Source organism: Delphinapterus leucas, chromosome X, assembly GCF_059928025.1.
Source record: "Delphinapterus leucas isolate spDelLeu-1000000601 "Yukka" chromosome X, BTC_Dleu_Yukka2, whole genome shotgun sequence".
Classification (NCBI taxonomy): domain Eukaryota; kingdom Metazoa; phylum Chordata; class Mammalia; order Artiodactyla; family Monodontidae; genus Delphinapterus; species Delphinapterus leucas.
Window position 1 is genome coordinate 726,127 of NC_143150.1, and position 27,695 is coordinate 753,821.

General features: G+C 37.0%; 1 protein-coding gene across 1 annotated transcript in view; it reads right to left on the reverse strand.

The window, feature by feature from the left end:
• Nucleotides 1–27,695, reverse strand: part of BRCC3 (BRCA1/BRCA2-containing complex subunit 3) — a 74,730-nt gene that overhangs the window by 32,015 nt on the left and 15,020 nt on the right. The window contains exons 6-7 of the mRNA XM_022566274.2: nt 27,203–27,291; nt 25,477–25,532 (exon numbers count right to left, since the gene is read on the reverse strand). Coding sequence (XP_022421982.1) covers nt 25,477–25,532; nt 27,203–27,291 — 145 coding nt within the window. The remainder of the gene's footprint in view (nt 1–25,476; nt 25,533–27,202; nt 27,292–27,695) is intronic.

Here is a 27,695-nt window from a genome sequence, read left to right on the forward strand (position 1 = left end):
ACACAAGGAAACTTTGGAGGTGTTGGATATGTCTATTACCTTGATTGTGGTGATGTCAGCCCTATGCCTGATTTATATGTAGGTTCTAGATCCTATGTAACCCAATAAAGGCAGAAACAAAAAATTAAAAGCAGAGTGCAGATAAAACAAGGATAAGGCTCAGGAATTCAAACAGTGCTTCTAGTGAGGACTTTGGTAATCTTGTCCATGACTTCTTAAGTTAAATAGATTCGGGATTTGACATTCTTAAAAGGGGACACAGAATGAGCACTGGCCTTGCTCTTGCCCAGCCACGTGGTCTTGGATGAGCCCCTTTATTTCTACAGACTCAAGTTTCTGAAGGACACTCAATGACCTTTTAAAGTACTTTAGGCTGTAATGACTGAGAATTCAATTATTCTCTTTTCTTGCATTCTGATAGCATTTTTCCTTTACAAGATCAGCACCATTTATTGAGAATGCAATGAGAAACACAGTCTAAAACTTGTAGAACACGGAGAATAAGTTTCCAGCTGAAAATAGATTTTTTCAGGTCTCTAATCTTCACCATGTTACAAAAATAAATTTGTTCTTCATACTTAAAATGTTTCCCTTACAGCATTCTGGAGTTCAGAGAAAAGCAGTGCTCTGTACTTCAATTAACAGTAATCACCAATCATCCATAAAGAATAATATCATCAACAAGAACAGATAGTTACCTAGAGGAATTAATAAGCAGTTGTAGACACTTTCAAAAACGAGAACACGAAATGCAGTATCCCACTTCTGCAGTTCCCGTATTTGCTTTTCATCTAGTGAAACAGCTACTGTTTTTTTCTCTTCCTGAAAGAATGGAGACTGAAAAAACAAAGAGGCTTTCACATCCTAATTCTGCTTCTGTTACCTTTTATTTATGTTTGAGCTCTCATCTTGCATGTAATTTTTTTTCAGATTTACTGAGGTATAATTGACAAATGAAAATTGTATATAATTAAGGTATACTACTTAATGTTTTGATATATATTGTGAAATAATCACCACAATCAAACTAATATATCCATCCCCTCACATAGTTACCATTTTTGGTGGGGAGGGGCACGGTGGTGAGAACACTTAAGATTTACCCTCTTAGCAAATTTCAAGTACACAATACAGTATTGTTAACTACAGTCACACTGTTGTATATTAGATGTCTAGAACTTACTCATCCTGAATAACTGAAACTTTAACCATCATCTCCCCATTTCTCCCTCCCCTCAGCCCCTGGCAACCACCATTCTACTTTCTGGTTCTATGTGTTTGACTATTTTAGATTCCTCATATAAGTGGAATCATGCAGTATTTATCCTTCTGTGACTGGCTTATTTCACTCCAGGTTAACCCATGTTGTCACAAATGGTAGGATTTCCTTCTTTTGGGGGCTGAATATTCCACTGTGTGTGTGTTTGTGTGTGTTTGCACACATCCCTGATGACTGATGATGTTGAGTACCTTTTCATATACCTGTTGGCCATTTGTATGGGTTTTTTTTTTTTTTTTGAGAAATGTCTATTCAGGTCCTTTGCCCACTTCTTAATAGAGTTATTTGGGTTTTTTGTTACTGAGTTCCTTGTATATTTTAGATATTCACTCCTTATCAGATACACGGTTTGCAAATATTTTCTCCCATTCCATAGGCTGCCTGTTTACTCTGTTGATGTTTCCTTCGCTGTGCAGAAGCTTTTTATTTATTTTTGGCTGTGTTGGGTCTTCCTTGCTGTGCGCGGGCTTTCTCTAGTTGCAGTGAGCAGGGGCTACTCTTCGTTGCGGTGCATGGGCTTCTCATTGCGGTGGCTTCTCTTGTTGCAGAGCACAGGCTCTAGGTGCGTGGGCTTCAGTAGTTGTGGCACACGGGCTCCAGAGCACAGGCTCAGTAGTTGTGGTGCATGGGCCTAGTTGCTCCGCAGCATGTGGGATCTTCCCAGACCAGGGCTTGAACCCGTGTCCCCTGCATTGGCAGGCGGATTCTTAACCACTGTGCCATGAGGGAAGTCCCAGAGCTTTTTAGTTTGATGCAATCCTACTTGTCTATGTTTGCTTTTCTTGCCATATCAAATAAAAATTCATTGCCAAAACCAGTGCCAAAAAGCTTTTTCCCTATGTTGTCTTCTAGGAGTTTTATGGGTTTAGATCTTACATTTAAGTCTTTAATCCATTTTGAGTTGACTTTTTGTATATGGTGTGAGTAAAAGGTCCAATTTCATTTTTCTTGAAGTGGATACAAAGTCCCCCCAAAATCATTTCTTGGTTTTATTGTGTATTCTTGGCACTCTTGTCAAAGATCAGTTGACCATGGGTGTATGGGTTCATTTCTGGGTTCTCTATTCTGTTCCATTGATCTATGTGTCTGTTTCTTGTGCCAATACCATGATGTTTTGAATACTGTAGCTTTATAATATCATTTGAAATCAGGAAGTGTGATGCCTCCATCTTCATTCTTCTTCCTCAGGATTGCTTTGGCTATTCGGGATCTTTTGTGATCCCATACGAATTTTAGGAGTTTTTCTTATTTCCGTAAAAAAATAATGCCATTGACATTTTGATAGGGAATGCATTGACTCTTTAGATCACTTTAGGTAGAATGGGCATTTTAACAATATTAATTCTTTTAATCCATGAACACAAGATGTCTTTCCATTTATCTGTGTCCTCTTTAATTTCATTCATGAATGTTTTTATAATTTTCAGTGGGTATATATGTCTTTGACTTTACTCATAAGCATTTTATTATTTTTGTTGCTATTGTGAACAGGATTGCTTTCTTAATTTCCTTTTTGGATAGTTCATTGTGTATAGAAACAAGACTAATTTTTGTACGTTGATTTTGTATTCTTCAACCTTACCAAATTTATTAGTTCTAACAGCTTTTTTGTTGAGTCTTTAGGGTTATCTGCACATATTATCATGTCATCTGCAAGCAGAGATAAATTTTACTTCTGATTTGGATGCCTTTTATTTATTTTCCTTGACTAACTGCTCTGGCTAAGATTTCCAGTATTATGTTGAATAGAAGTGGAAAGAGTGGGTATCTTTGCCTTGTACTGGATCTTGGAGGGAAAGCTTTCATCTCCCCCCCCACCGATTATGATGTTAGCTGTGGACTTTTCATATATGGCCTTTATTGTATTAAGGTAAGTTCCTCCTATACCTGTTTTGTTGAGAGTTTTTACAGTGCTTTCTCTGCATCAATTGAGATGATCATGTGGTTTTTATCTTTCATTCTATTAATGTGGTGTATCATATTGATTGATTTGCATATGTTGAAACATCCTTATATCCCAGGGATAAATCCCAGTTGTTCATGGTGTATAATCCTTTCAATGTGCTGTTGAATTCAGTTTGCTAGTATTTTATTAAAGATTTTTGCATTTCTGTTCATTAGGGATATTGGCCTGTAGTACTCTTTTCTTGTGGTATCCTTGTCAGGCTTTCATATCAGAGTGATGCTGGCCTCATAAAATGAGTTTGGAAGTGCTCCCTCTTCTGTGTTTTGGAAGCACCTAAGAAAGATTGGTATTAATTTTTCTCTGAGTGGTAGAATTCATCCATGCAGCCATCTGGTCCTGGACTTTTCCTCCTAGTCCATCTTGCATATGTCGCCCTTCATATAATTTACAGTTTATGCCAGTAGTTACTTCCCTCCTGGATATATCACAAAGATGAATAGGTGTTGTTTTTAAAGTCATTTTTCATTATTATCTTTCTGCATGGTGGGAGGCTGGCCTTATCTGTAAATACACAATACCTATAAGCTTTGGAAATGTTGTTGCATTTAGGGAAGGGGGGATTTTGCGCAACTGGAATATTTTTTAATTATCTAATGCCTCGCAACATCCGTAAGATACTGGAAACATTCTACTTTTATCCCTTTTGAAAAAGACAGGAGTACAAACTTCAAAAAGAATGTTTATTAATACAAGGTGTATAATTGATTATATATATGTTATTGCACTAATCCCCCAAAGTATAACCCGTCATTATAAGCAATTAAATGTTAAAGTATCTCCCTCACAGTACTGTGTGATTTTCAGTTGTTCTCAACTGAAAAAAAAATTAGCCAAATGCTCATTTACTCTTTCAATTACCTATTCATTCATTCAATTAATGTTTATTCTGTGCCTATGTTATATTTTCTGTTTCTGTCCAGGTTGCCCCTTTCATGAGTTCCTAGGTCCCTTAAATTTCCTATCACAATGTTTATTCTTTGTACTTTCTGGCTGAATCTTACATTACAGTCTTTACTACTCAATACATTTGAAATTCTCTTATGAATAGGGACTGCGGCTTTTACTTCTTTGAGTTCTCTCTACCATTTCCTGTATGAAAGATGCTGCTCTCAATATCCTTTAAGTATCTTTCTTAGTAAACAGAAGCTAATTTTTAGCTGGTAGGTTGCCTGTAAGCTAAAATATTTCTTAGTATCTCTTGCAGCTAGTTGTTACCATATAATTGCTAGCCAATAAGACATTTATGAAAAGGTTATATGTACAACCAGGGAGATTCCTTAAAAGGAAGGTTTTGGGTTCTTTTAACTTCCTTCCATTTGCTGTTTAGAATATCATTGTATGTCTGAAATTTTAACATCCATCTTGGACTCTTTGGAGACCCTGTAAATGGAGCAATAAGATATAAGATACCTATTTCCCTAATAACAGCCATTTACTGTCTACCCACTTACTATTTTTCCATGATGGAGAATTAAACTTTAACTTTGCTGAAGGCATTATTTTTAGAGTTTTTGCTTGGTTCTCAACCAAGTGTAATTTTAACTAATACAACCTAATAAATTGTTATGCACATGTTATGGACCTAAATAAAAACATCCTGATTATTTGACTTTAATTCTGGGGCTATGAACATAGGGTTTAATCCACGGACTATATCCATGTATAATACGGATGCTATTCATATAATAATAACATGCTAGAACTAAAAGAAAATATGAAAAGGTTTTCAACTTTATTAGTGGTCAACAAAATGGAAATTAAAGTCACAATGCAATACTACTACACACATACCAGAATGGCAAAAATGAACAACGCAGACATTATTAAGTATTGGCAAGGATGTGGAGTGAGAGGCAGTAAAGACACTTTAGGAAAATTGTTGGCATTATCTATTAAAGCTGAACATATATACATACGTATTCCACCCCCAGGTATGTATCCAACAAATGTACATATGTTCACAACAACAAGAATATTCATAGCAGCACAATTTGTAAAAGCCTTTTAAAAACTGAAATTATCTCTTAATAGTAGAATGAATAAACAAACTGTGGTATATTCAGACAATGGAATACTATACAGCAATGAGAATTTCTAAACTATTGCTTCATGTAACCACACGGATGAACCTCACAAACATAATACTGATTGAAAGAAACTAGACCCAAAAGAGTACATACTATATGGCTCTATTTATATATGGTTCAAAAATAGGTGAAAGTAACCGATAGTGCTAGACATCAAGATAGTGGCAAATCAGGATTCCAACCAAAGCATCTGGCTACAGAGCCATGTTCTTAATTATTATGCTATATTGTCTTTCCAAAAAAGAGAAAAAAATCCAACTCATTTTATAACTTAATAAAATAATCCTGATACCAAAATTAGACAAGAGGAGCCCAAGACAAGAACACTTTAGACTAATCTCACTTATGAACATAGATGTAACAATCTTAGGCCAAATTTTAGCAACTAGAATCTACTTTGTATTAAAAGAACAATAATACATCATGGCAAAGTAGGGTTTATCTGAGGAATGAAACATCAGTTCACTGTTTTAAAAGCTTTCAATGTTGGAAACTTTTAAAACAATGAAACAACCACATTATCATCTCAGAAAATGACAAACAGGCATTTGATAAAACATGAGACACTCATGATTAAAAACTCTCAGTAAACTAGAATTAGAAAGAAACTCCCTTAACTTAATAAAGGAATAGAGGGTATCTACCACAAAATCATAACAAACTCATACTTAATGATGGACAGAAGTATTCCCATTAGAGTCAGAAAGAATGGTATTTGCCACCCAACTCTGCTATTCAACTTTTATAAGTCCATACCAATGAAATAAGAATGCTCCTGAAAAAAGGATACACACACACACACACACACACACACACACACACACACACATATTGGAGTCAAACCTGTCATTTGCAGATGATATGATCATCTACCTAGAAAAAACCAACATAACCCACTGACTCTACTATTACTATTTAGAGTGTTCAGCAATATGAACAGAAGAACAAAAACTATGAATCTAATGAGAAATACTATAGTAAATATCTGTTGGTTTTGCTGCCATGTATTCTGTCCTCCTTCTGGGAATAGTACCTCTGAAAGTAGGATTACCAAAACCCTTTCTCCCTCGAGGTGAGGCACTGACCTTGGATTCACTTTCTAGTTTGGTTGCCCTGGAAACCTGATGAAGGTGGATGGTCACCTGTGGAATGGGCGGGCCTGCTTCCGGCACAATGTCCCAGGAGGTACCCTGAGCCTGGTCTGGGAGGGCTGGGACTGCACATCAACACCTGCTGGGAGTCACAGCTCAGGGTCCCTGAGTGCAGTGGGCCTATCATTCCTGGGCCCTGACCCTGGCTGGGACCGAGGCTACACACAGGGAGCAAAGACAGAGTGGTCCCTAATTTGGGACATGGGGCTTCTAAGCCATAGTAGCTCCTGTTCTCCCCCATCCCCCCCCCATATGCTCTCATTTCTTCACACCTGAGCTGTTAATGGGGGCAGAGACAAGCCCTAGACAGCTGAGAATGCTTGCTGATGCCAGCCTTCTGGCAGGCTGGGTTTCTTGTTCTGCAGTCTGCAAAGTTGAATACTTATGGGTGCCAGGATGGCCTATTTGGGTTTTGTGAGTGTGAACCATCTAGCTGAACCTGCTGATTGAGCAGAGTGGATGTGGCAATATGCCAGTTTTTACTGTGAAGAAAATGTCAATATATTTCTGAAAAAGATAAAACGACATGAATGTAGGGAGGGACATACACCAAGTTCATGGATGGAAAGACCCAATGCGGTACAGGTGTAAGTTCCTCCCTAAATTAGTCTATAAATTCAAAGCAATCCTAATATATAATTGCTGACTACGAGATACTTTTGAGGAAGTAGAATGGCCTGTGTGGGGAGTAAGTGCCCTACCAAGTCCAAATTCTGGAATAGGTTGCATTTACTGAGTCTCCCCCTTTGCCATACATTATCCTAAGTGCTTTATTTCCATTAATTCGTCTTATCCTCACAATAACTCTAAGAGATGAGCAGTGAATTAATATCTCCATTTTACATATAAGGAAACTGACATAGAGAGAGCTTGAGTTATTTGCCCAAAGTCACATACCTAGTTAAAGGTAGTCTCAGGACTCAAACCAGGCTACCTGGCTCAAAGCCCCATGCTCTCAGGCTCTGTATACACTGCCTTTCTGTTTCTATGCTAAAAACCCCTAGTAACTAAAGTATGGTATTAGCAAAGGAACAAACAGATCAAGGGAATGAAGGAGAAAACAGAAATGGGCTCATGTATATATAAAGAAACTTAATATATGATCAAAGTGGCCTTTCAAACCAATGGGTGTGCAGGCAACTGCTCAAAAAGTGGTGCAGGGACAACTAGTGATCCAGTTGGGATAAAATGAAGTTAAACTCCAACTGCAAGGAGTTAACACCATAAGTTCCAGATGACCTAAGTTTCTAAATGCAAAAACCAAAATTATAAAAGAAGAAAGTACATAAAACTATTATTTATGGTCTTGAGGAAATGAAAGGTCTTTGAAAGAAGAAAGGCAAAGGCATAAAATGAAAGATAACATTGATATATTGTTTTAAGGCTTTTGTCTGACATATGACACAATAAACTAAGTCAGCCTGGGACTAAATATTTGCAACATACCAGACAAAAGATGAAATTTCCAGAACATACAAAGAAATTATGCAAATCAGCAGGAAAAAAAGACAAATAACTCTATAGAAAATAAAGCAAAGAATATGAATGGGCAATTCAGGACTGACAGACATGAGGAGATGGGCACCCTCACTAAAACCACTTTACTGGCTGGCATACTGTTGTTCATCTGTCAGATTGATAAAAATTAATGTTTGACATTGAAAATGGCCCTCTACACCAACTCTGTGACTTTGAGCAAGCCTCTTAACCTCTGAGCTCCAGTTTCCACATTAGTAAAAGGGTTGTTAGGAAAATTAAATGAGAGGATGCACATCAAGTACCTGACAGTTTCCACTAGCATGACTTTTATCAGATGTCTTCCCAGGTTCTTCTCCTTCAACTGGTTGATGTAAAGAATTATATTACATTCTGAATTACATTTAAACTTCCTGAAGCTGAATGAACTTTATATTTCTGGATTAAACTGAATTTGTTCATTGTATATTATCCCCTAATACAGTTATATTTGATTTGTTGATATTTCAAATTTTTGTATCTATAGCTGAGATTGGTCAATAGTTTTCTTATTCTTTGCTATCTCTATCCAGGTTTTGGTGTTAAAATTATTTTAGCTATTTAAAAAATTGAGAAGCTTTTAACCTTTTTGTATAGTCTGGAAAAATGTATAAATTGAATTAGAGCCACCCATCCTTCAAAGGTTAGAATTCAGCTGTAAAACCATGTAAACTCGCTATCTTTTAAAATCATAGATCCTTAATCACCATTTTCAGTCTCTGCTTTGATAACCTCACTGAATAAGTTTTCTATTCTTAATTTTGACATATCTTCCTAAGAAATCAACCATTTCCTTTAGATTCTCAAATTATTTGTTACAGAGGTCATGTACTAATGACTTATAACTTAATTTTTTTTACTTTTGTCATACAAACTGACTTATGGAGTACAGTTCAATGAATTTTACATGTACAGATTCCTGTAACTACTTTAATGAGGATACATAATTTTCCATCACCCACCCTAAAAAACTCCCTCATGCTGTCCCTTTATACTCACACCCTTCCCCTAATCCATAAGCCCTAGCAACCACTGACCTGATCTCTATTCCTATAATTTTGTCTTTCCGAGACTATCATATAAAAGCAGTCATACAGCATATAGCCTTTTGAGACTGACTTCTTTCACTCAGACTCTGAAATCAAAAGTTCATTCCTTTTTATTGCTGAGTAGTTCTCCAATGTATGGCTGTCTTAGAGTTTGGTAATCAATTCACTTATTGAAGGAATCTGGGCTGTTTCCACTTTGTGGCAATTCTGTGTGTGTGTGTGTGTGTGTGTGTGTGTGTGTGTGTGTATAAACATATACAAACAGGGTTAGTGTGAAATTAGTGTTCAATTCTCTTTGGAGTAAGACTGCTGGATCACATATTAAGTGTATGTTTAACTTTATACAAAACTGTCAAATAGTTTTCTAAAGTGACTGTACCATTGTGCATTTCCACCAGCATCATGAGAGTTACAGTCTTCATCCCTGCCAGCATTTGGTACTGTTAGTATGCTTTATTTTAGTGACTCTAATAGGTATGTAGGGGTATCTCACTGCAGTTTCAATTTTCACTTCCCTATTAGCTAGTGATATTCAGCATCTTTTTATGTGCTTATTTTCCATTCTTTTTTTTAAAAATAAGTAAATAAATATTTATTTTTAAAAAATAGGTGCAAGGAAGTAGTCTGATAAAGAAGAGCTAGAGACCTTAAATCCTACAGACATAAATTTTGCCAAGCAGATAATACTTACAGAAAATGCAGAAAATCAATGATAATAGTAATTGCTGTCTATTAGTTCCAGTCTTCTGTTTAATTCCACTCACCATTTCGCCCTTACTCCATAAAGGTAAAAAATATGTAGTACCAATGACATAATACAGGTTCTTAACTAATTTGGAATTACAATCTTTGCCTTAATGCATATTTCATTTAAAAAATTTTAAGATATTTATTTTCTTTGTTACCTCATATACAATTATTTTTATTATATTAAGTAGATATAGATTCTCCTGAATTCACGAGCATTGAAAAAGTAACAAATAATACAGTGAAGTGAAAATCCCCCATAATCTCATCTCACTTATTTTTCCAGATTTTTATATGCCAATATAAGCTCTCTTTTCTTTACACAAATATTTATTTATTTTAATGTTATTCTATAATCTGCTTCCTAAAAACTTAACAATAGATCAGGAGCACTTATCAATGTAAAAATACTGACTACGTAATATTCCATTATATGGATATTCCATAATTTATGTAGCCACTACAAATTTAGCTTGTTTCCAATTTAAGCTATTGTATCAATTTAACTATTAGTACCCCAGTATACACAATTTTGTGAATTTGTCTAAGTAAATTCTTTTTTTTTTAACATCTTTATTGGAGTATAATTGCTTTACAATGGTGTGTTAGTTTCTGCTTTATAACAAAGTGAATCAGTTATACATACACATATGTTCCCATATCTCTTCCCTCTTGCATCTCCCTCCCTCCCGCCCTCCCTATCCCATCCCGCTAGGTAGTCACAAAGCACTGAGCTGATCTCCCTGTGCTATGCGGCTGCTTCCCACTAGCTATCTATTCTACGTTTGGTAGTGTATATATGTCCATGCCACTCTCTCACTTTGTAACAGCCTACACTTCCCCCTCCCCACATCCTCAAGTCCATTCTCTAGAAGATCTGCATCTCCATTCCCATCTTACTCCTAGGTTCTTCATGACATTTTTTTTCTTAGATTCCATATACATGTGTTAGCATACAGTATTTGTCTTCCTCTTTCTGACTTACTTCACTCTGTATGACAGACTCTAGGTCCATCCACCTCACTACAAATAACTCAATTTCGTTTCTTTTTATGGCTGAGTAATATTCCATTGTATATATGTGCCATATCTTCTTTATCCATTCATCCAATGATGGACACTTAGGTTGCTTTCATCTCCTGGCTATTGTAAATAGAGCTGCAATGAACATTTTGGTACATGACTCTTTTTGAATTATGGTTTTCTCAGGGTATATGCCCAGTAGTGGGATTGCTGGGTCATATGGTAGTTCTATTTTTAGTTTTTTAAGGAACCTCCATACTGTTCTCCATATTGGATGTATCAATTTACATTCAAACCAACAGTGCAAGAGTGTTCCCTTTTCTCCACACCCTCTCCAGCATTTATTGTTTCTAGATTTTTTGATGATGGCCATTCTAACCAGTGTGAGATGACATCTCATTGTAGTTTTGATTTGCATTTCTCTAATGATTAATGATGTTGAGCATTCTTTCATGTTTGTTGGCAATCTGTGTATCTTCTTTGGAGAAATGTCCATTTAGGTCTTCTGCCCATTTTTTGGATTGGGTTGTTTGTTGTTTTGATATTGAGCTGCATGAGCTGCTTGTAAATTCTGGAGATTAATCCTTTGTCAGTTGCTTCACTTGCAAATATTTTCTCCCATTCTGAGGGTTGTCTTTGGTCTTGTTTATAGTTTCCTTTGCTTTTAAGTTTCATTAGGTCCCATTTGTTTATTTTTGTTTTTATTTCCATTTCTCTAGGAGGTGGGTCAAAAAGGATCTTGCTGTGATTTATGTCATAGAGTGCTCTGCCTAGGTTTTCCTGTAAGAGTTTGATAGTTTCTGGCCTTACATTTACGTCTTTAATCCATTTTGAGCTTATTTTTGTGTATGGTGTTAGGGAGTGTTCTAATCTCATACTTTTACATGTAACTGGGCAGTTTCTCCAGCACCACTTACTGAAGAGGCAGTCTTTCCTCCACTGTATATTCTTGCCTCCGTTATCAAAGATAAGGTGACCATATGTGCGTGGGTTTATCTCTGGGCTTTCTATCCTGTTCAATTGATCTATCTTTCTGTTTTTGTGCCAGTACCATACTGTCTTGATTACTGTAGCTTTGTAGTATAGTCTGAAGTCAGGGAGCCTGATTCTTCCAGCTCTGTTTTTCGTTCTCAAGATCGCTTTGGCTATTCGGGGTCTTCTGTGTTTCCATACAAATTGTGAATTTCTTTGTTCTAGTTCTGTGAAAAATGCCAGTGGTAGTTTGATAGGGATTGCATTGAATCTGTAGATTGCTTTGGGTAGTAGAGTCATTTTCGCAATGTTGATTCTTCCAATCCAAGAACATGGTATATCTCTGCATCTATTTGTAGCATCTTTAATTTCTTTCATCAGTGTCTTATAATGTTCTGCATACAGGTGTTTTGCCTCCTTAGGTAGGTTTATTCCTAGATATTTTATTCTTTCTGTTGCAATGGTAAATGGGAGTGTTTTCTTCATTTCACTTTCAGATTTTTCATCATTAGTGTATAGGAATGCCAGAGATTTCTGTGCAATAATTTTGTATCCTGCTACTTTACCAAATCCATTGATTAGCTCTAGTAGTTTTCTGGTAGCATCTTTAGGATTCTCTATGTATAGTATCATGTCATCTGCAAACAGTGACAGCTTTACTTCTTCTTTTCTGATTTGGATTCCTTTTATTTCCTTTTCTTCTCTGATTGCTGTGGCTAAAACTTCCAAAACTATGTTGAATAAGAGCGGTGAGAGTGGGCAACCTTGTCTTGTTCCTGATCTTAGTGGAAATGCTTTCAGTTTTTCACCATTGAGGACGATGTTGGCTGTGGGTTTGTCATATACGGCCTTTATTATGTTGAGGAAAGCTCCCTCTATGCCTATTTTCTGAAGGGTTTTTATCATAAATGGGTGTTGAATTTTGTCGAAAGCTTTCTCTGCATCTATTGAGATGATCATATGGTTTTTCTCCTTCAGTTTGTTAATATGGTGTATCACGTTGATTGATTTGCATATATTGAAGAATCCTTGCATTCCTGGAATAAACACCACTTGATCCTGGTGTATGATCCTTTTAATGTGCTGTTGGATTCTGTTTGCTAGTATTTTGTTGAGGATTTTTCCATCTATGTTCATCAGAACCTGAAGTTTTCTTTCTTTGGGACATCTTTGTCTGGTTTTGGTATCAGGGTGATGGTGGCCTCGTAGAATGAGTTTGGGAGTGTTCCTCCCCCTGCTATATTTTGGAAGAGTTTAAGAAGGATATGTGTTAGCTCTTCCCTAAATGTTTGATAGAATTTGCCTGTGAAGCCATCTGGTCCTGGGCTTTTGTTTGTTGGAAGATTTTTAATCACAGTTTCAATTTCAGTGCTTGTGATTGGTCTGTTCATATTTTCTATTTCTTCCTGATTCAGTCTTGGCAGGTTGTGCATTTCTAAGAATTTGTCCATTTCTTCCAGGTTGTCCATTTTATTGGCATAGAGTTGCTTGTAGTAATCTTTCATGATCTTTTGTATTTCTGCAGTGTCAGCTGTTACCTCTCCTTTTTCATTTCTAATTCTATTGATTTTTCTCCCTTTTTTTCTTGATGAGTCTGGCTAATGGTTTATTAATTTTGTTTATCTTCTCAAAGAACCAGCTTTGGGCTTCCCTGGGGGTGCAGTGGTTGAGAGTCCATCTGCCGATGCAGGGAACATGGGTTCGTGCTCCGGTCCGGGAAGATCCCGCATGCTGCGGAGTGGCTGGGCCCGTGAGCCATGGTTGCTGAGCCTGAGCGTCCGGAGCCTGTGCTCCGCAGCGGGAGAGGACACAACAGTGAGAGGCCCGCATACCGAAAAGAAAAAAAAGAACCACCTTTTAGTTTTCTTGATCTTTGGTATCGTTTCCTTCATTTCTTTTTCATTTATTTCTGATCTGATCGTTATGATTTCTTTCCTTCTGCTAACTTTGGGGTTTTTCTTATTCTTCTTTCTCTAATTTCTTTAGGTGCAAGGTTAGGTGGTTTATTTCAGATGTTTCCTGTTTCTTAAGGTAGGATTGTATTGCTATAAACTTCCCTCTTAGAACTGCTTTTGCTGCATCCCATAGGTTTTGGGTCGTCGTGTCTCCATTGTCATTTGTTTCTAGGTATTTTTTGATTCCTCTTTGATTTCTTCAGTGATCACTTCGTTATTAAGTAGTGTATTGTTTAGCCTCCATGTGTTTGTATTGTTTGCAGATCTTTTCCTGTAATTGATATCTAGTCTCATAGCGTTGTGGTCGGAAAAGATACTTGATACAATTTCAATTTTCTTAAATTTACCAAGGCTTGATTTGTGACCCAAGATATCTATCCTGGAGAATGTTCCATGAGCACTTGAGAAAAATGTGTATTCTGTTGTTTTTGGATGAATGTCCTATAAATATCAATTAAGTCTATTTTGTTTAATGTATCATTTAAAGCTTGTGTTTCCTTATTTATTTTCATTTTGGATGATCTCTCCATTGGTGAAAGTGGGGTGTTAAAATCCCCTACTATGAGTGTGTTACTGTCGATCGATCTCCCCTTTTATAGCTGTTAGTATTTGCCTTATGTATTGAGGTGCTCCTATGTTGGATGCATAAATATTTACAACTGTTATATCTTCTTCTTGGATTGATCCCTTGATCATTATGTAGTGTCCTTCTTTGTCTCTTGTAATAATCTTTATTTTAAAGTCTATTTTGTCTGATATGAGAATTGCTACTCCAGCTTTCTTTTGATTTCCATTTGCATGGAATATCTTTTTCCATCCCCTCACTTTCAGTCTGTATGTGTCCCTAGGTCTGAAGTGGGTCTCTTGTAGACAGCATATATATGGGTCTTGATTTTGTATCCATTCAGCCAGTCTGTGTCTTTTGGTGGGAGCATTTAATCCATTTACATTTAAGGTAATTATCGATATGTATGTTCTTATTCCCATTTTCTTAATTGTTTTGGGTTTGTTATTATAGGTCTTTTCCTTCTCTTGTGTTTAAGGCCTAGAGAGGATACTTTAGCATTTGTTGTAAAGCTGGTTTGGTGGTGCTGAACTCTCTCAGCTTTTGCTTGTCTGTAAAGGTTTTAATTTCTCCATCAAATCTGAATGAGATCCTTGCTGGGTAGAGTAATCTTTGTTGTAGGCTTTTCTCCTTCATCACTTTAAATATGTCCTACCAGTCCCTTCTGGCTTGCAGAGTTTCTGCTGAAAGATCAGCTGTTAACCTTATGGGGATTCCCTTTTGTGGTATTTGTTGTTTTTTCCTTGCTGCTTTTAATATCTTTTCTTTGTATTTAATTTTTGATAGTTTGATTAATATGTGTCTTGGCGTGTTTCTCCTTGGATTTATCCTCGATGGGATCTATCCTCTGTGCTTCCTGGACTTGATTAACTATTTCCTTTCCCATATTAGGGAAGTTTTCAACTATAATCTCTTCAAATATTTTCTCAGTCCCTTTCTTTTTCTCTTCTTCTTCTGCGACCCCTATAATTCGAATGTTGGTGTGTTTAATGTTGTCCCAGAGGTCTCTGAGACTGTCCTCAGTTTTTTTCATTCTTTTTTCTTTATTCTGCTCTGCAGTAGTTATTTACACTATTTTATCTTCCAGGTCACTTATCCGTTCTTCTGCCTCAGTTATTCTGCTATTGATCCCTTCTAGAGTATTTTTAATTTCATTTATTGTGTTGTTCATCGTTGCTTGTTTCCTCTTTAGTTCTTCTAGGTCCTTGTTAAATGTTTCTTGCACTTTCGCTGTTCTATTTCCAAGATTTTGGATCATCTTTACTATCATTATTCTGAATTCTTTTTCAGGTAGACTGCCTATTTCCTCTTCATTTGTTAGGTCTGGTGGGTTTTTACCTTGTTCCTTCATCTGCTGTGTGTTTTTCTGTCTTCTCATTTTGCTTATCTTACTGTGCTTGGGGTCTCCTTTTTGCAGGCTGCAGGTTCGTAGTTCCTGTTGGTTTTGGTGTCTGTTCCCAGTGGCTACGGTTGGTTTAGTGGGTTGTGTAGGCTTCCTGGTGGAGGGGACTAGTGCCTGTGTTCTGGTGGATGAGGCTGGATCTTGTCTTTCTGGTGGGCAGGTCCACGTCTGGTGGTGTTTTGGGGTGTCTGTGGACTTATGATTTTAGGCAGCCTCTGTGCTAATGGGTGAGGTTGTGTTCCTGTCTTGCTAGTTTTTTGGCATAGGGTGTCCAGCACTGTAGCTTGCTGGTCGTTGAGTGAAGCTGGGCCTTGGCGTTGAGATGGAGATCTCTGGGAGATTTTCGCCATTTGATATTACGTGGAGCTGGGAGGTCTCTTGTGGACCAGTGTCCTGAAGTTGGCTCTCCCACCTCAGAGGTACAGCACTGACTCCTGGCTGGATCACCAAGAGCCTTTCATCCACACGGCTTTTGGGAGGTCTGAGGTCTTCTTCCAGCAATCAGTGGGTGTTCTATAGGAGCAGTTCCACGTGTAGATGTATTTCTGATGTATCTTTGGGGAGGAAGGTGATGTCCGCGTCTTACTCTTCTGCCATCTTCCCCTAATTAAAAATCTATTTGCCATGCTTACATACTTGTTGGTGAAGCATCTGCTCATGTCTTTTGCCCATTTTTAATTGGGTTGTGTACTTTTATTATTGTTGAGTTTTGAGAGCAGTTTGTATATTATAGATACAAGTCTATTTTCAGACATTTGATTTGAAATATTTTCACTCACACTGTAGCTAGTCTTTTCATTTTCTTAAGTTTCTTTCACTCAGTAAAGTTTTTAATTTTGATGAAGTCTTGTTATCAAATGTCTTTTATGGAAAATGCTTTTTAAAATTTGTATTGGAGTAGAGTTGATTTACAATGTTGTATTAGTTTCTGCTGTACAATAAAGTGAGTCAGTTATACACATACATATATCCATTCTTTTTTAGATTCTTTTCCCATATAGGTCATTACAGACTATTGAGTAGAGGTCCCTGTGCTATACAGTAGGTCCTTATTAGTTATCTATTTTTTCATATATATATATATATATATATATATATATATATATATATATTAGTCTGTATATGTCAATCCCAATCTCCCAATTTATCCCTCCCATCCCCCATTCCCCACCGGTAACCATAAGTTTGTTTTCTATGTCTGTGACTATTTCTGTCTTGTAAATAAGTTACTGGAAAAATGCTTTTGGTTCCAAGAATAAGAACTTGTTGGCAAGCCCAATATCATACAGATTTTCTACCTTTTCCTCTAAGACTTCTCACACTCTTATTTCTATTTGGACCTATGATCCCTTTTAATGTTTTTTTTTGGTATGAGGTTTAGAATGACGTTTATTTTGTATATGGTAGTCTAACTGTTAGACTATTCCTCCAAATTTTATTCTTCCTTTTCAAAATTGTTTAAGGTATTCAAGTTCCTTGCCTTTTCATATAAATTTTAGAATCAGTTTGTCTGTATCTACAAAAAAAGTCTTGCTGAAATTTTGACTGCTATTGCTCTAAACCCATAGATTAATTTGAGGAGAACTGAAATTTTTACTATGTTGAGTCTTCCAATCCATAAACATGGTATGTCTTTCCATTTAATTAGGTTTTCTTTGATTTCTTTCATCAATGTTCTGTGGTTTTCAGCATATAGATTTGATAGATTTTGATAAATTTACACCTGTTTCATTTTTTGTAGTACTGCGTTAAAATTTTGTTTCCAATTTTCTATTGCTGGCATTTAGAAATATTGCTTTTTTAAAAACATCTTTATTGGAGTATAATTGCTTTACAATGTTGTTAGTTTCTGCTGTATAACAAAGTGAATCAGCTTTATTTATTCATATATCCCCATATCCCCTCCCTCTTGCGTTTCCCTCCCACCCTCCCTACCCCACCCCTCTACGTGGTCACAAAGGACCAAGCTGATCTCCCTGTGCTATGCGGCTGCTTCCCACTAGCTATCTATTTTACATTTAGTAGTGTACATATGTCCATGCTACTCTCTCCCTTCGTCCCAGCTTGCCCTTCCCCTCACCATGTCCTCAAGTCCATTCTCTACATCTGCATCTTTATTCCTGTCCTGCCCCTAGGTTCTTCAGAACCTTTTTTTTTTAGATTCCATATATATGTGTTAGCATACGGTATTTGTTTTTCTCTTTCTGACTTACTTCACTCTGTGTGACAGACTCTAGGTCCATCCACTTCACTACAAATAACTCAGTTTGGTTTCTTTTTATGGCTGAGTAATATTTCATTGCATATATGTGCCACATCTTTATCCATTCATCTGTCAATGGACACTTAGGTTGCTTCCATGTCCTGGCTATTGTAAATAGTCCTACAATGAACATTGTGGTACATGACTCTTTTTGAATTATGGTTTTCTCGGGGTATATGCCCACTAGTAGGATTGCTGGGTCGTATGGTAGTTCTATTTTTAGTTTTTTAAGGAACCTCCATACTGTTCTCCATCAAGACAGTATGGTACTGGCACAAAAACAGAAATATAGATCAGTGGAACAGGATAGAAAGTCCAGAGATAAACCCACGCACATATGGTCACCTTATCTTTGATAAAGGAGGCAAGAATATACAATGGAGAAAAGACAGCCTCTTCCATAAGTGGTGCTGGGAAAACTGGACAGCTACATGTAAAAGAATGAAATTAGAACACTCCCTAACACCATACACAAAAATAAACTCAAAATGGATTAAAGACCTAAATGTAAGGCCAGACACTATAAAACTCTTAGAGGAAAAAACATAGGCAGAACACTCTATGACATAAATCACAGCAAGATCCTTTTTGACCCACCTCCTAGAGAAATGGAAATAAAAACAAAAATAAACAAATGGGACCTAATGAAACTTCAAAGCTTTTGCACAGCAAAGGAAACCATAAACAAGACCAAAGGACAACCCTTAGAATGGGAGAAAATATTTGCAAGTGAAGCAACTGACAAAAGATTAATCTCCAAAATTTACAAGCAGCTCATGCAGCTCAATATCAAAAAAACAAACAACCCAATCCAAAAATGAGCAGAAGACCTAAATAGGCATTTCTCCAAAGTCGTGTGCTTGTTGGCCTTTTGTACATCTTCTTTGGAGAAATGTCTATTCAAGTACTGTGCCCATTTTTAAATTGAGTTGTCATTTAGTTGCTGAGCTGCAAGAGATCCTTATATATTCTGGATACTAGACCCATTCAGATATTAAGATTTGCATATATTTTCTCCTATTCTGTAGGTTGTCCTTGCACTTTCTTGGTAATGTCTTTTGATGCAGAAAAGGTTTTAGTGTCTGGTTTTTTTTAAAATAAATTTATTTATTTATTTTTGGCTGTGTTGGGTCTTTGTTGCTGCGCACGGGCTTTCTCTAGTTGCAGCGAGTGGGGGCTACTCTTCCTTGTGGTGCCAGGCTTCTCATTGCGGTGGCTTCTCTTGTTGTGGAGCATGGGCTCTAGGCGCATGGGCTTCAGGAGCTGTGGCTCGCAGGCTCTAGAGCACAGGCTCAGTGGTTGTGGCTCATGGGCTTAGTTGCCCCGCGGCATGTGGGATCTTCCCGGACCAGTGCTTGAACCTGTGTCGCCACATTGGCAGGCGGATTCTTAACCACTGAGCCCCCAGGGAAGCCCAAAAGATTTTAGTTTTCATGAAATCCAATTTATCTGCTTTCTTTTGTTATTCATGCTTTTGGTGTCATATCTAAGATTCCATTACCAAATCCAACATCATGAAGATTTACCCCTATGTTTTCTGATAAGCATTTTATAGTTTTAGCTCTTCTATTTAGGTCATTGATCTATTTTGAGTTAATTTTTATATATAGTGTATGTGGATAACCAGTTGTCCCAGCACCAGTTGTTGAACAGACTCTTCTTTCCTCATTGAATGACCTCAGCACCCTTGTTGAAAATCAGTTGGCCACAGATATGCAGGTTTATTTGTGGACTCTCAATTTTATTCCATTGGTCTCTGTGTCACTGCTTATGCCAGGTCCACAAAGTTTTGGTTAGTGAAGCTTTGTAGTAAGTTCTGAAATCTGGAAGTGTGATTCCTCCAACTTTATTCTTCTTTCTCGATATTATTTTCACTATTCAGGGCACCTTGCAATTCCTTATGAATTTTAGGATCATCTTTTCCATTTTTGTAAAAAGGGCCATTGGAATTTTAATACAGATTTTATTGAATCTTTGGGAAGTACTGTCATCTTAACAATATTGGGTCTTCCAATCCATGAGCAAGGGATATCTTTTGATTTATTTAGGTGTTTTTTCTTTCACCAATGTGTTCTAGTTTTAACTTTACAAGTCTTTCCCATTCTTGGTTAAATTTTTTCCTAGGTATTTTATTATTTTGTATGCTGTCGTAATTGGATTTTTTAGTTTTATTTTTTACATTGTTCATTGCTGGTGTGTAGAAATACACACTGATTTTGTGCACTGATTTTGAACACTGCAACCTTGCTGAACTCATTTATCAACTCTAGTAGCTTTGGGGGCTTTCTTTCAGATTGTCTATATATAGGAACACATGATCTGCAAATACATAGTTTTACTTCTTACTTTCCAATTTGGATGCCTTTTATTTCTTTTTTTGCCTAATTGTTTTGGCTAGAACTACCAGTAACATATTGAATAACAGTGGTGAAAGTGGGCATCCTTGTCTTGTTCCTCATCTTACGGGAGAAAGCTTTTCACCATTGAGCAAAATGTTAGCTGTGGGTTTTCATAAAAGCCCAAAAATGTTGAGGAATGTTCCCTAGATTCCTAGTTTTCTGAGTGTTTTTATTGTGGAAGGCTGCTGAAATTTTGCTTTTTGTGCATCAGTCGTGGGTTTTTTCCTTCATTCTATTAATGTGGAATATTAATCAATTGATTTTCTTATGTTGAACCTCACTTCTATGCCAGGGATAAATCCCACTTGATCATAGTGTATAATCCTTTTAATGTGCTATTGGATTCAGTATGGTAGGATTTTGTTGAGGATTTTTGCATCTGTATTCATAGTGAATATCACTTTGTAATATTTTTTTTTGGTGATGTCTTTGTCTGGCTTTGGTATCAGGGTAATACTGGCCTCAAAGATGAGTTAGAAGTGCTCCATTCTCTTCTATTTTTGGAGAGTTTGAGAAGGATTAGTGTTAATCCTTCTGTAAATGTGTGGCAGAATTAACCAGTGTGGTCATCTGGTCTTGGAGTTTTCTTTGTTGAGACGTTTTTGCATACTGATTCAATCTATTTAATTTTTATAGGTCTGTTCAGGTTTTCTATTTCTTTTTGAGCCAGTTTTGGCAATTTGTGTATTTCTAGGAATTTGTCCACTTCATTTAGGTTATCTAACAATTGTTTGGTTTTACCTTATAATCATTTCTTATTTCTGTAAAGTTGGTAGTAATGTCCCTACTTTTAATTCAGGTTTTAGTTATTTGGTTCTTCTCTCATCTTTTTGTCAGTCTAGCTAGATATGTCAATTTTGTTGATCTTTTTAAAGAACTAACTTTTGGTTTCTTTGATTCTATTGTTTCTGTATTCCCTATTTTGTTTGTCTTCACTCTATTATTTCCTTCCTTCTAACGGCTTTGAATTTAGTTTGCATTTCTTTTTCTAGTTCCTTAAAGCGTAGAGTTAGAAATACCTTAAATACTGATTTGAGGTATTTCTTTTTTAAAGTAGGCATGTATAGCTATAAATTCCCCTCTGAGCACTGCTTTTGCTGCATCCCATAAATCTTGGTATGTTGTGTTTTCATTGTCATTAGTCTCAAAGTATTTTCTAATTTATCTTGTGATTTCTTCTTTCTCTTAAACACTGGCTGTTTAAGAGCATGTTTTTTAATTTCCACATATTTGTGAATTTTCCAGATTTCTTTCTGTAACTGATTTCAGATTCCATTCCATCTTTGTAGAAGATGCTTTGTATGATTCCAGTCTTCAAAAATTGAGACCTGTTTTGTGAACTAACATGTGGTTTATCCTGGAGAATGTTTTATGTGCACTTGGGAAGGAAGTGTATTCAGCTATTGTTGGGTGGAGAATTCTGTATGTGTCTATTAGGTATAGTTTGTTTATAGTGTTGTTCAAGTCTTCTGTTTCATTACTTTTTTTCTAATTGTTCTATCCTTTAAGGAAAGTGGGGTGTTGAAGTCTCCCACTAGTACTGTTGAACTGTCTACCTCTCCCTTCAGTTCTGTCAAGTTTTGTGTGATATATTTTGGGGTCCTTTTGTTAGGTGCATATATGCTTATAATTGTTATGTCTTATATCATTTTTTGTTCCTCAATTCTTCCTTACCGCCTTTTGTATTAGAAAGACATTTTCTAGTACACTGTTTTGCTTCCTTCCTTTCTCTCTCTCTACTATATATCTCTATTTTCTTAATGGTTTCCCTGGAATTACAATTAACACTTTAGTTCAAATTAGCTCCTCAGACTGGGTGAATTGACATTACCCAGTCTGAGGAGCAGAAAGAAAGAAAGAATGAAGAAAAATAAAGAGCCTGAGACCTGTGGGACATCTTAAAACACTCTAAGTGTACTCATAATAGGAGTCCCAGTAGAGGATGAGATAGAGAAAGGGGCAGAAAATGTATACAAATCACCTATCTTGAAGTTTGGTGATTCTTTCTTTCGTCTTCTCAAACCTGCTGTTGAACCTATCTAGTGAATTTTTCACTTCCCTTATTGTACATCTCAGTTCTAGAATTCCTATTTGGTTCCTTTTTATAATTTCTCTCTTTATTGATATTTTCTATTAGGTATTCTCTATCATTCTCATGGTTTTCTTTAGTTCTTTGTACATCATTTCCTTTAGCTTTTTGAGAATATTTTAAATAGTTGATTGAAAGTCTTTGTCTAGTAAGCCCAACATCTTGGCTTCCTCCAGGAATGTTTTTATTAATTTATTTTTCCTGCTTTCAGCCCATAATTTGTTTCTGTGAATGCCTTTTTTGTTGTTGTTGAAAACTGGACATTTCGAATATTATAACTACGGAAATCGTATTCTACCCCCTCCCCAGGGTTTATTGTTGCCGCTTGTTTTATCTGATTTTGTTTGTGTGTTTAGTGACTTTCCTGAACTAATTTTTTATAGTCTATATTCTTTGTTATATGTGGCCACTGAGGTCCTTGTCCTGTTAGCTTAGTAGCCATCTAGTGACTTGACAGAGATTTACTTAAATGCTGAGATTCTGGTGTTTTTTTTCTGGATTTAGTATTTGCCAGGTTGCTATAAAATACTGATTAGTTTCTAGAGTTCCAATAAAGTTGATTCTGACAGTTTGTGCCAGATTATTCACTGCTTTTGTGGAGGACTTTTTTTTTTTTTTGCGGTACGCAGGCCTCTCACTGTTGTGGCCTCTCCTGTTGTGGAGCACAGGCTCCGGACACGCAGGCTCAGTGGCCATGGCTCACGGGTCCAGCCGCTCCGCGGCATGTGGGATCTTCCTGGACCGGGGCACAAACCCGTGTCCCCTGCATCGGCAGGTGGACTCTCAACCACTGCGCCACCAGGGTAGCCCTGTGGAGGACTTTTGAAGTTTCCTACTCTGCCATTTTTGTTGATGTCACTCTCTCTTTTGTCACTTTCTCTCTTGATGTCACTTTTTCAATTTTAATGTTCTGAGGGGGAAAATGTCAATTTAGAATTCTTTATCCATTAGGGTTATTAATGAAGAATAAAAACATTTTCAGGCAAGCACAGATGCAGAAGGTTTAGCTCAAATGCACACCTTTCTTAGGAAGTTACTAGAGGGGCTTTAACAGCAAAATGACAGAGTGAACCAAGAAAAATGACATGAAATCCAGACAACAATGGATCCAACCCAGGAGAATAATGAAGGAAAGCCCCAAGACATCAGCTGAGACCTGATTAGCATAGGAAGATGGAAGGCTTTAGGGAGCGATCCTAGGAATCTGGAAATCAGGGAGGTGATAAAGTCAGAGAAATAAGGGAGAAAAAAGCCATTCAAAACCCCATGAAAAAGCAAAAAGCTATACAGGAAAGGAAATGGAATCATAGTGTACTACTTTATAGTGCTTGGTTGTACATGGAATAATATTTATATAATCATAACAATATAAACATTTTGTTTTCTATTCTTAGAATCAACTAGTACACAAAGCACAGAAAACACAATTGTGATTGCAACATAGAACACAGGTTTTTGCAACTGTGAAAATATAAAGGTTTATGGTAAAACTGCAAGTAACACTAGGGAGCCAAGAGATGTTGTCTATTGTCTGTTGTTGATAGAATAAATAAAGGGGCAAACTTTAAGATTAGAAAAGTAACAACAGAAGAACAAAAAGTAGTAATATAACTACATTGGGCAGAATGGAGATGGGGCGGTGTGAACTAAATCCTCATTTGTGAGACCAAGATAACATAATAAGAAGAATAATTAATATCTAAAATTAGTAAATCAAGAAAGAGTATCAAAAGTATATTATTTAGAGATATCAAAGTAAACAACAGAAGAACTAAAAACAAAATTGGGAGAAAGAAGTGGTTCCCCCTGAGGAGTGACAGTATTTCTCATAAATTCTGTGCCATCTGATATTTTTATGCACGTGCATCTATTACTTTGATGAAAAATTTAAAAATTAACACTTGTGTATGGTTCAACATTCCAAAGCTATGTAAAGGTACAATTAAGTCTCCACACCTCCTTCCTACTTCCTCTCTGCTGAGGTGACTGATGTTTCCTTCCAGATATTCTGTGTATTTCCAAGCAAGTACACTGGTATGTCATGAGTAGATTTCTCTTCCATATCCTTATATGAATGGTAGCATTCTATACAGACTGTTCTTGTACCTTGCCTTTTTTACTTAACAGTGTATCTTGGAGATATTTATGTATCACTACTGAGCATCCTTATTTTTTTTGGTCACGCCATGCGGCATGTGGGATCTTAGTTCCCCGACCAGGGATTGAACCTGGGCCCGTTGCAGTGGAAGCACAGAGTCTTAACCACTGGACCGCCAGAGAATTCCCCTCATATTTTTAATAGCTGAATATTATTCCATCATTTAGATGCATGATAATTTATTTAATCAGTTCTGTACTGACAGACATCTGTTATTTTCCCCAGTTCTTTGCTGTTTCAAACAATGCTATCATAATAAATTGACAAATATTATAAGAAAAAAATTTAAGGCATTCTTTGTTTCTGTCTCCCAATTAGATAATGAACTTGGCTTTCTCTCTGCCTCCTTGGTGCCTACCATGGTGCTTGGCATATAGTAGTTACTGTATTTGCTAATTTAGGTTGAGTTGAAATTAAATGAGGAAACTAAGCTATGCAAACATTTAAATGAGATACTGTAATTCTAAAATCAAGTTTATGGCACAACAAAGACAAGAGCTTATACAAATCTATAAGACTCTGCACACTCAGCCTTTGTTTTACAATTCATCAGAGACAGGGAAAGTAACAGTGCAACTCAGTTTAGAATAATGCAGGAAAGGAAATGTGGGACAGGGCTGTGGTGATGTAACTGCAATGAACAGACTCCTTGCTTATATGATCCTAGCTTTCTAGATCCCTGATATCCAATATGCTAAAGAGATTCTAATTCCTCACAGAGATGTTCACATGTATAAGCAAGACTATAGAATTCTTAGTGTCTTACTAATGAGAAAAATAAAATGAAATAAAACAATCAATTCCCTGGAATGGAGATTAACCCACCAATACATACATATATCTCTGTCATACTTACTCTGAGCTCTTTTGGGCCTGTATGGACTGAAAGCAAGTGTAGAGTACCCGTCCAGTCTAAAAAAAGAAAGAAAAAAGAAAAAAAGAAAGGTCACACAGAGGATTAATATTGAAAGAGGTATAGCAATTTAGTGGACTCTAACCTAAAACTCAAAGGCCCCTCTGGGAGTGGAAGGTTAGAAGAGACTCCAAAGATAGACTATGCATAAATCAGTTTCTGTAAGAAGGATCAAATACTCAGTCAAGGGCTTCCCTGGTGGCGCAGTGGTTGAGAGTCCGCCTGCCGATGCAGGGGACACGGGTTCATGACCCGGTCCGGGAAGATCCCACATGCCACAGAGCGGCTGGGCCCGTGAGCCATGGCCGCTGAGCCTGCACGTCCAGAGCCTGTGCTCCGCAACAGGAGAGGCCACAACAGTGAGAGGCCCGCACACCGCAAAAAAAAAAAAACAAAAAAAAAAAACTCAGTCAACATGAGATGGCCACAATCAAACATCCACTCATGTGACAGCAGAGAATTGCTCACAAACATGAGAACCAAGAAACTAAGAATGAGACCATTCAAACTCCTTTTCTGGAAGCTGACAAACTCATGCAACAACTATTTATAATGACAATAAATTTATGATGACAAAGCCAGAAGCATTTCAAATGAAGTATGAAGTTCAAGAGAGTAAACTTTAATGTTTTCAGAAAAGAGTGATTTTATGAAGAATATTCATTATTAACATAGATTCTGAGAATATAACTAACGTACTAAACAATAGGAGGACACACTTGGTAAATCGGCAAAATTCATACTTGCAGTGTTAAATTTTCTTTTTGTTTGAAGTGACACATAGTGAAACCTCTTGATCTGAACGTAAAATTCAAACAGAAGCACTCTAAATATAGAATAGCAAGACTAGCCATTGATTGAGCTGCTTAGCTTCTCTGAGTTTCGGTTTGCTTATCCATAAAAATTGATAATAATAATCCTCACAGGTTGTTGTCAGGGTTCGAGTATATTTATGTAAAACACCTAAAGAGTAAGTGCCATACAATACGTGATAAATGGTAGCACTTGTTACTGTTATTAGCCTCCACTCCTACCACCGTGGTCAAACATCCATCATCTCTTTCCTAGATTACTACAGTTGCTTCCTAACTGGTTTCACGGATGCCATGGACTCTGCACCCCCTCCCTCCCTGTCCCCCCAGCCCCACCCCCAGTTATCTTCCAGACCTCACTGTAGGATGACCACATGAGTTACCATGCAAAGAGTTACCATGGTACCATGGTACCATGGTACCATGTCCTGGTTACCATGTTACCAGGACACTTCCAAGAAGGAAAGGTGCTAACTGAATAGGAGACTGGGACAATGGGTGGAACTGGGTCTGACAGAGGCAAGCTGGGACATGTAGTCATGTTCTGCCTCACTCTGCTGCAGCCACACTGACTTCCTCGATGTCCCCTAAACATGCCACACTCACCTCAGGGTCTTTTCACTGGCTATTTCCTCTGCCTGGAACGCTCTTCCCCCAAGAAATCCACAAGACTTGCTCCCTCACTTTCTTCAGGTCCTGACTCAATGACCCTCCTGATTGAAACCTTCCCTGGCCACCCTATTAAAATTGCAAAAAGATTTTTCTCTATTCTCTGTGTCTGTGTGTTTATACACACACGCATGCGCATGTGCACACACACACACATACACATAGACACACACATACACACACAATACCTTTGTATTTTTATCTTCTATGAAACAGGAAAATATAAGTCCTACAAAGCCTTGATCCATCATCTGGTACATGGCTTGTGTACGAACATCTGCAAATAAACAAAAATAAAAATCTACTGTTAAACTGTATCTCCCAGACATGAAAATATAAAGATAACAGCAGCATACAATCCTCGCGGGATTCAGATTCTAAAGGCAGAACAGGGGTACATCCTAATGACAATATTATTGTCAAAGTATAAACATTTTACTAGGTTAGTGAAATACTACAGGAGTCGGCAATTAAATAATAAAATTTATTACTAATTCTAGGCTGCCTAGCCCACAACTAGCCCTGCTATGAAATGTAGCATAGAAAGAAAAAAATGGAAAGCCTATTATCCCAAAAACACCTGATAATTTCTTCCAGGAGGACTCCAAAAGAAAGGAAGGCATTCGAAGGAGACAGCAAGATTTCTTAGAATAAGCCTTTTGATGGACAGCTTCTAGGGAA